At 38.6% G+C, this 10,017-nt stretch overlaps 1 protein-coding gene across 3 annotated transcripts; it reads right to left on the reverse strand.

Moving 5' to 3' along the window:
• Positions 1–1,715: 1,715 nt before the first annotated feature.
• LOC122296226 (CRM-domain containing factor CFM3, chloroplastic/mitochondrial) lies at positions 1,716–9,475 on the reverse strand. Of its 3 annotated transcripts, XR_006238429.1 has the most exons (11): positions 8,403–9,475; positions 7,262–7,727; positions 7,043–7,173; positions 6,422–6,949; positions 6,036–6,192; positions 5,669–5,961; positions 5,500–5,559; positions 3,348–3,431; positions 2,985–3,188; positions 2,234–2,280; positions 1,716–2,143 (listed from the first exon to the last, which is right to left on the reverse strand). XR_006238429.1 is itself a non-coding variant. In XM_043105766.1 (9 exons), exons 1-9 carry the CDS (start codon positions 9,255–9,257, stop codon positions 3,048–3,050), a joined length of 2,715 nt encoding a protein of 904 aa, XP_042961700.1. In that variant the 5' UTR covers positions 9,258–9,475; the 3' UTR covers positions 2,980–3,047. The 3 variants fall into 3 exon arrangements, 1 of the variants encoding a protein (XP_042961700.1); XR_006238428.1 differs by lacking the exon at positions 2,234–2,280; XM_043105766.1 differs by lacking the exons at positions 1,716–2,143; positions 2,234–2,280 and having other exon boundaries at positions 2,980–3,188.
• Positions 9,476–10,017: the final 542 nt, after the last annotated feature.

Raw genomic sequence — 10,017 nt, forward strand, 5'->3', positions numbered from 1 at the left:
TTTTATAAATTGTTTGATCTTTTACGTACGTGTTCATGAATTTATTTTTACCTGAGCTTTTGGCCATTTCTCCATCGATCCTTTTGCATGCACAGTCAGATCAAGATCAGTACTGTACTTCCTTTGTATATAAAGAACGACCTTTCAACCATAAGTACTCGTGGCATGCATGCATGCACGCCTAGCTCCTCGATCTCCTACCATTTTTGTGGTAATTAATTTGATTTTTGTTGAGAATCGTACTTCAGATTATCAGCATGCCGCCGATGGGGGGATAGATAAAGATCATGGCACTACACTTTTCCCTTGCTTGCTCCTTACTTTTACTTTTTACTTATGATCTTCAAGCTGGCCGGTCTTAATTAATTGATGATCACTACTGGAAATCAGGGGTCGTATCTTTCTATATATATATATATAATACGTGCATGATTACTGTACGTTATTTTGACGTCCCCACCTCAAATGATCATGAAAATCTAACATTAAGGAATAAAAGGCAAAAAATAAAAAATATATAAAAATGAATGGAACCTGCATGCTATTAATACAGCTTATTATTCTTTCCAGCAGAAGCGGATCATACCCTTAATCCGTCCATGATTGAAGATAAGGGTGATAAAAAAATTAAAGATGGTGTCTTCTCTGCATCACAAGTAGTGGTACTGAATCCTCAAAATACAGCGGATCGGAGAAAGCTCAGAAATTTGGAAGCTTCATGGTCTTAGTGAAATAACATTAAAAAAAAAAAAAATGGTTGGTGGGTTTATCTCCCTAGCTAAATCTCTACTGGTGCAGAGAAAGATATTACATATATGGTACTGCTGTTTGTAGTTTGTGCCAACATGCAGGAGAATGAGCCATAGTTTTCATGCTATTAATATTAATATCTCTACTGGTTCATGATAGAGGCCCTTGCATTAATGCTACGTACGAGGATTGAAAGCGATTCAAAAACTGTTGTGTATAGGCTGAATCTTTCAAATATGATTCAGTATGAGTCACCAAGAAGCTTTGCTAACTGAAATTCCAAATATTTGTGATGTCTTTGCAGGAAGCATAGAAGTCAGACATGTTAGTAGATCAGAAGCAAATGCTTTGAAGAAAGTAGAGTTTGGTGGCAATGTAATTGTAGATTCCTTGGTGCAATCTGTACTGCAGTATTGCTTTAAGCAGCTTAGAAATGAAGAACTAGTGATATAATGGACGTGTGTTAAAAAGCAAACAGTGTATGCATGATCATATTATACCTTCATACCTTGGAATATTGTTTAAGCGCAACCCAGGGTGGCCATGGACCACACCACGAGGGGATGGCCTGCAAGCCACCACTTCACAAGGAGGGTTGAACCGCCTCATGAGAAGTTTTCCATGAGCCACCCCAGCAAAGGCCACCCCATGATATATAGAGAATAAGGTTGGCTCTCCAACCACCCACAAATTAAAATGTCTCTTCCATCCAGTACTCTCTGCGGGTTTTTTTTTTTTTTTTTTTTCATAATTTTTTAAAAATATTTCTTTTATAATGAATTTCCAAGTTTCGAGGCATTTTTTTTTTTTTATCATTTAGAGCTGACCTGTCAAGAAATTTGATCCGTAAGACAGCCACTAACTTATTTGAAAAAAAGAATAAAAAAATCCTGGGAATATATTAGTAAAATTGAAAACCTATAGAGCTTTTGAAGAAAGGCAAAAATCCAGGAAAGGAACTGTAATAATACTTAACTGAAATGAATTTAATCGTCACAATGCTTTTACAATGAAACTATACAATAACTTTGACAAAAACCCAAAAGGACAATACTGCAACCGGGCTACAATTTAGTCAGTCTGATGAAAGGCATGCAGACTAACATTAAACAGACCTTTTAAAGCCTGCTGCTATCCAGATTCACTAGAGCTAAAATTAGCAACATGATTAAACAAGAAGCAGAGTGAGAGACCAAGTTGGCAGTGAATATGATAGGGCAATGTAATGCAGAGAACTGCAGCCCTTCGGAGAAACTCCCTAAAGTCAAAATCTCAAGAAGAGAGAGAGAGGGATGTCAATGAGGACAAGGAATCTCACCTCCATCAATGCACATGACATGAGATCTGGTGAAGAATAATTGTCCATGCTGTGGTGCAAAGCCATCCACACCAGCTGCGAGAAAGAATATTTGGGGAGATCAGAGGTCATAAATACAACCAAAACAATGACTCCACGGACATATTAAATACTAAAATGGCATACAAATTGGATCGCATAACTGGTAGCTTTTTCTTTATCTTTTCTTTCTCCTGGACATCAAGTACAGAAAAACATGTGGGTCAACAAATTAAATTTGCTATATTTCACACATGACCTTGAACATTTCCCTCTATCCAACATTACAAATTACCAGATTACAAAATTCGATAGAAAACCGAACACAGATCATTATTTAGGGGAAAATAGTCAAAACAAGTATAACCCCCTCACTCTACTTCACAGTTTGCAATCATTTCCCCCCCTCCTTATCCTGAACTGCCAAAAATTGCAATGTCTTCAGATTATAACCCTTTTAAATTAAAAAAGAACAAAAAATGTGATCTCTTTTGTACTATTTTTATTTTTAAAATTTTCATGAAGGGTATTTTGTGGTGATTATAGAAAGTGATAATTTGGTTGATGATCCACAAAATTGACATTTTGGGAAGTGATTGCAGATTAGATAAAAGTTTGAGAGAATTGTGTGAATTTTCCCCTATTATTTATTGTTTCATCTGGATGTGGATGACAAAAGTGAGTATGGGACAGAAAAGAAAATTTAAATTATTTCATACATTTTTTTCGAGTGGCACTGGGTGTCCGGAACAAATTTTCCCCGACATCAATTTTCCTTATGGACTTCTATCCACTATGGATACACCACAGAAGCAGATAGACCAAACTCGAACAATGAGAAAGTGAGAATTCAATAGGAACAGTGATAGTGATCAGATAACAAGAACATGATCTTCACCTGAATGGGGAGAAGGCAGCAACAGAATTGCCAACCCGTTAATTCCTAAACATAATGAATATGTCAAGGATTCTTGGTCAAGTGCTGATGATCATTTCTGCTGCTTGATATATCATAATCTTCTTCATCTTCCCAATCACTATCGTCGTCTTCGTCGTCGTCACCTTCACTAGCAGAATTCATGCATGAAGCTTCGTCTTCACTCTGCAGAAGAGAATAAGTGAAGAACTTAAATTTTGTTCTCAGGAAATATATCCATGGGGCAACCACTCCAGACCTATCTCACACAAGACTTTTCCACCATTCTAACCAAACAAGGATACTGGTCAACCAATAGCAGGCAGTTCAAAGAAAAAATCTCACCCGAGTGATCTCTGGGATGCTATCAATCTGGTTAGGATCCTCAGAGCTCCTGGCATTCTCATCCTCTGCATCTTGAGAAACACCCTGTGGCAAATCAAGAAAAAGTTCAGCCAGCAGAATTTGTGATTAGACTTTTGGTTTGATGGGGCCCGGGGGGTAGGGCAATTAAAACTGAAGAGAGTTATATTAAAAGTGAGTATAGTAAAAAATATTCTCATATTTGAAGATTCTAGAATCAGCATATAGCAAAGGCGTTGCTCCTGAATCATCTAGCAATATCCCTTTTGACAAGCACCTAGCAATATCCCTAACCAGCTCACCCATGAGTTCTTGGCTCAATTTATATCTAACAAAGGCCAAGTCCAAGTTTAGCAAGGTTGATATCAGGCATAAACGGTGCATTCTTTTTTACTTGATGGTGTAAGCAAGAGAGGGATCTGTACACTGTTAGAATAACTCAGAGAACACAGGGATAATGCATGCATATTAATGCAGCCAAGGCCGTCTTTACCAGGGCCAGAGAAAATGTGCTTTTATTTTTTTTTAATTCAATGACGTGGAACCTCACCAAGGTAGAATCCTTCAGACTATGGAGTAAACCCAAGATACATCACCCCCACCGACTCAAACTGCGCATCAAAGATCCTGGTAAAGTCATAATGAGGAATTGAACCCTGAATGTCTGAATCGAAAACTCATCCCAAGCCCACATTTTGACCATTAGGCTGGAACCTGACAGGGTTATACCCGTAAGTATTGTAGATGTTTTAGAAATTATAGTGGCCCCTTTAAGATGAGAAAGCTTATTATTTATGTTTAGAAATGCTTAGATCGCTTTTCAACAAGTTCTGTTAAGTATTAATCTTAAATGGTCCACACAATTAATGATTGTCCCTGCATATATTGACTGGCATATATTAATGGGAGAGATCGAATGCTGTGGAAACATACAGGGAGCAACAAGTTTTCTGTTAAATCATATTATAAGGTGTTGAAAGTTCAACAGCATATCTTGTTTCAGTGGAAGAGCATTTGGAGGGTTTCTGTGCTGTCTAAAGTTGCTTTTTTTACTTGGACAGCTGCTCTTGGGAAGATTTTGACGGTTGATAATTTAAGGAAATGTGGTGTGATTGCAATGGAGTGGTGTTTCATGTGTAAGAAAATGGTGAATCGATTGATCATTTACTTTTACATTGTGAAGTGGTTAGATAGTTGGTTGGCATTCTTAGTAGACCTGGGCTGAGTTAGGTTATGCCAAAGAGTGTGGTGGATCTTCTAGCATGTTGGAATAGGCATCATAATAGTTCTCAACTGGTAGTGGCATGGAGGATGATTCCTTTGTGCTTAATGTGGTGTTTATGGATGGAAAGGAATGAGAGGTGCTCTAACAACAAGGAGTGTGCTGCGGAGGAAATCTGGAATTTCTTTGTGTCTTCTTTGGTTCAGTGGTTTTCTGCTATTGTACTCAAGGGAGGGAGTATTCATGAGTTTTTGTTTTCTTTTCAGCTTTCTAGAATGTAATTAGGTGTCTCTTTTGTATGCTTCCTGGGTAGACGGGCTTCGCCTAGTTTCATTCGATAAATAAAGTTTCTTACATATAAAATATATATATGTATATATATTGACTGGGCACAGACCACATGCATTTGAGCCATCATCTACTCAAAAGATTAAAAAATGTTAGGTTTATATGAAGAGGTTTTAGAAGGTTAAAAGGGGAAAATTTCAACACGTTAGATCAGTTAACCCCAATGTCATCTTCAAGAAAAAAATCCAACAGAATTGTCAAATGGTTCTTTAACGGTTACTGAAAATTAAGCTCAACCAAGACCAATATTTTGCCTTCATTTGAATTCTTCTTGAAAAGAAAACGCACAAATATCTTATACATTCAAACAGAAGCACACAAATAACAAATTAGATCATACTTCAGCAAAATCATCCAGGAAGGGAGGTCCAAATCACCTATACTTGATTTCAGTAATGACAGTAACGTGTCAAGAACTATGCAAAACCCAGTTTTCACAAATTGAAGCAACATGAAGAAACGAATAAGCCACTACAACTAGAATACAAGTTTTAAGCTACTAGAGGGGGGATTATACATGAAAGTTATACTTTTTTGATAAGCAAACATGAAAGCTATACTTACAAGTTCTTTTTTCATTTGTTCTATGGTTCTTTCCACTTCTGATATGTGCTGACTAAGAGCCTGCATAGTCATTTATGATATAGTGTGATAATGTGACATAAAGGACATAATCAGAAGTAGCAGAATGTTGTACATTCTAATAACAAAATGAAGACATAGATGATGGAACCTCATGACGTTGCATGGCCACTGAACGCTTTAGTGCCTTTGCCTTTGTTAATAGATTTCTTGGCCTTATGCTAATGGGCCGTTGATAATTCTTTCCACGATAGTAAATAAGAGCATATCCTTTAGGGACTCTTTCTATTGCCACTAGTATTCCACCACTCTCATATTCCAATAACCTTGCTGTCTCATCAACAAAAGCAAGGGTCTTCTGTTTGGATATTAGTTTCACGAGCTCTCTATGCTTCCAATGCAAATGCATATTCTCGATGACTCCATCAAAAACACCACGAATGCCTGATCCATATATTCAGACCATAAATATTTGAGCTCAGAATGCAAAAGTCCTAAATAAAATATGAATCACTCACCAAGAGGCAAGTAGGCCTTCATTCTTAAACCAACTCTGCGAAACATAACCCGTTCCTCATCAGTAATTGTTTCCTGATCATGATCAGGACCAGCAGGAATCATTGATGCTTCAATTTTAGCTAATAGTTTTTCTGCTCTTAGCATTTTAGCTTGGGCCTGTCAATGCAACCAAGAACCAATAAACAAAAAGTGAAGAAAACTAAAAACACATCAAAGGAAGTTTAGTGAACATTCTACACAGACTACTTATCTTAGCAATATTTAGTCCCATGAAGGAAGCAAGTGGATTTATTAAGCTCAAGATAATCCAAATGCTTTTCAAGCATTTAATTTTCAGTAAGAGAGGCCAAACTTTTTTCCCCTATGCAAAGAGAGGTCAACTTACAACTGCTAATTTATGTTCAATTCGTTTCACAAGCCTCGCTTTCTTAGCTTTGGAAGCTTCTTCAATCATCTTCCCACGTTCCTCAACAGATATATCCCTTCCCCACCGGGCTTGAGCCTCATAAAACTCGGCCAAAGTACCAGCAAGTGCCTGTCCTTCATCTTCACTTGCTTGAACTACATCTACTGCTGCAAACTGCACTTTCTCTTCCACATCTTCACCTGCTTGAGCTACATCTACTGCTTCACACTGCACTTTCTCCTCCATGTCTTGACTAGGTTTTACCAATTCCTGTCTTTCAGCTACAGCAGCAGCGACGCTTGTTGGAAGTACTTGTCTTTCCTCTCCATGTGATTGAGCTGTATCCACCACTCTACATCGCACTTTCTCTTCCACATCTTGAATCTGTTTAGCCAATTCCTGTCTTTCCGCCAAAGCAGCAGCTACACTTGTTGGGAGAAAGTCTTTTCCGCGGTATATGACAATGTAATATTTGTTTCTAAGCAGTAAGACACCTCCTGTTAAATTCTGCAAGATGGTAGAACTTAAAATCACTATGCTTGATTGTAGTAGGAGAAAAACAAGGCATTAAAGGCCTGAACAGGACAGGCACAAACACACCTTTATCTCCTCAGCCATCAGTTTGTTGTTTGTATTCTGGATACCCCGTTTAACTGCAATCTTCACCACTAAGCTTTTCTCCCAAAGCTTAATAATAGCAGATGCCAATCCCTGATGGTTTCTGTTTCTCCCTTCATAAGATGTTCAGGGGAAAAAAAGTTAATGTCACATATAGGCATATTAAACTAAAGAAAATTACTCATAGATGGTGAAAAATACCTAGGGCAAAATGACAAGGAAGTGATCTAGCAAGTTTCCTTAAGTTAGTCATCTCAGCATTAGTCAGTCGCAATCGCATTCCAGTAGGAAGAAGTCTGAAAGGTGTTTTGTAACCAGGAACCTTTTGAGGAAGTAAATCCGCATCAACAGGAAGTACTCCTGTACCCCACCATTCAAGAAAACGAGGGCCTAAACCATCAAGTAGGCTGTTGTATTCAACTTCCTCCTCTGTCATGTTCACAGGACTGTCTGGATTCCTCACAGCTGGTGCACTCTTTTCTACACTTGAGGTAGCAACACTGCCAGTTCTTGTCATGGAACTGTCCATAGAAGAAACATCTGGAACAAAAAGGGCATCACCTTCCCTATTCACAGGTTGGGATCTGAAAGGCCCTTCATAATTACTCCCCCGGTACACAACCATGACACTTCCTGACCTCCATATAACTAACCCTCCTGTTCGTCGCTGACCATGACTACAAGCAGTCAGTTTACATATTCCCCAGTTATTTATAATTATGATTTGCACGTATAATAAGAGAATTAAATAACAACAATATACTGAAAGCTACCAGCTGGTGTAAAACGAGATGACTACTAGTGGTAAAACTACAACCAATGCAACACATTATACCACTTCGAGATCATGATGTTAGATATCAAAATTGTTGAAACAGAAATTTTTTTAAAGAATTACAGGTTTGAATAGGAACATACTGCATATCCTCGCTTGTCAACAAATCTTGCAACACGCTAGGAACTCATCAAATGATCCTCACTAGTTAATTTATCAAACCAGAGCTAGGTTCTAAAAATTTGGTGTCCGTGAGGTGCCTTGGTCAACAAGCCACCAGATACAGGTACCATACCATGGTACGACATATCCAAAATAACATTAACTTCATAACCATCAGATGGAACAACAGTCATTTTTTTTTTTTTTTTATAAGTAAACAATTATATTGAATAATGATAGGCATAGCCCGAGTACACAAGATGGTATACAAAGGTACACCCTATCTATGTTGAAGCAAAAGAGATAAGAAAGTCATGAAGAAGGAACAACAGTCATAGGTAAGATGATTAATTACCGGTGTAACTATCACATGAAATCTAATCAGCTTGTCAAGTGATTACCAACCTCGACAATCTCATGCGCAGTCTTCATATCGTGGGCAAGCACCTCGTGAAACTTGAGTCTCACTAGCTCCTCCTTCCTCCACTTTCCATGAATTTTCTCCAGCACCTCCTTCGTAAGGCCAGCCTTGGGAATGCTAATCCTTTCTCTTAGAACCATGCCCATCCCCCTCAACCTTCTCAGCTCCTGGTCCTCAATCGTCAACTCCGCCAATGACGGCGCCTTCACCACTACCCTCCTTTCTCTCTTTTTTCCACTCTCTTCCACCTTAACATCATCTCTCTCCCAAGGCAATACTGTGTCGTTTTCACCGCTCTCACTCTCCGCTAAGATATAATCCGGCCGAACCCAATCTCTCTGCAGCAAATCCCCCAATTTCTCCTCCCCAGTCACCGGCATTGCATCGCCACCGTCCATCTCATCCGACCCATCGTCCTCGCCGTCCGAACCTAGCCCTAGATTTCGTAACCGGAGCACGATTCTCTCGATTGCACTCTGTCCTTTATCTCCATCGAAATACCGAGTCTCCACTCGGTCATCGTCGTTCGAGGGGGAGACGTTTCTGCTTTTGGATTTGCGGCGATCAGCTGATTCAACAGGAGGGCCAGGATTGGGCCACTTGTTGAGCCAGGGAGCGGAGGAAGCCCTGGCTTTCGGCGCCGGTGAGGGCTTAGGCTTGGAGTCGCCACCGTGTTCAGTAGAAGTAGTGGAGGTTCGGAGAGAGGAGAAGGGCTTAAGGATATGAAATGAAAGATTTGGGGCTGAGGAGAAGAGGAGGTTCAGAGAGTGAGTATGGGAGTTCAGTGGGAGCGAGCTCCTCAGCGGAAGTTCTGATATTTTAGCAGTTGTGAATGCCATTTTTGGTTTTGGGTTCAGCGAATTAAGCTCGTTCGTGGTCTGTCAGTTTTGGATTCACTGTCTGGATGCCGAGAAAGTAGAGGAGAAACAGGGGGAGAGCAAGTGTTGGCAGAGTTTTCGGCGGGCGGGGAGAGTTGAAGATAAGATTTTTCTGGGAAAATGGGCATTGGAATGCATTTCTTTGACAGGTTTAAGATATATATACAGGTGAGTGGATGTCATCGGGGCACATCGTTTAACTTCTGTTCGAATGGGGCGCACCCTGTGGCTTTTGATCCTACAGAATTCATGTTTATAGCGTAGATGTAATATCAACCATTTGATCATTTTCTAATTTTAAAAAGAAAAATTCTATACACCATACTACTATTTTACTTTTATCTTATTATATAAGATATGATATATTTATCACCATTAGATGATAAAGAATCATTCAATAAATAATCCTCTAATTATGATAACTGTGTTACATATTATATAACGAGATAAAAATAGAATAGTAATATGGTGTATAAAATTTTTTTATATATGTTGTACTTTTCTTGTTGAAAAATATGAATTTTCTAATTAAATTTAGCTAAAAGATTAGACACTTCACTACTAATGCTTAATATTTCCATTTAGGACAACTAGGAAAAGGTCTTAAGAGTAACGGAATTGGTTTTTTTGAAGTTTTCTCTACAATTTAGTTAAAAGTATAAGTTTTGCATAAAATCAAAACTATTTAAGATATAACCCCACATTAGATTAGTCAAAATAA

Source organism: Carya illinoinensis, chromosome 15 (genome assembly GCF_018687715.1).
Source record: "Carya illinoinensis cultivar Pawnee chromosome 15, C.illinoinensisPawnee_v1, whole genome shotgun sequence".
Taxonomy (NCBI): Eukaryota; Viridiplantae; Streptophyta; class Magnoliopsida; order Fagales; family Juglandaceae; genus Carya; species Carya illinoinensis.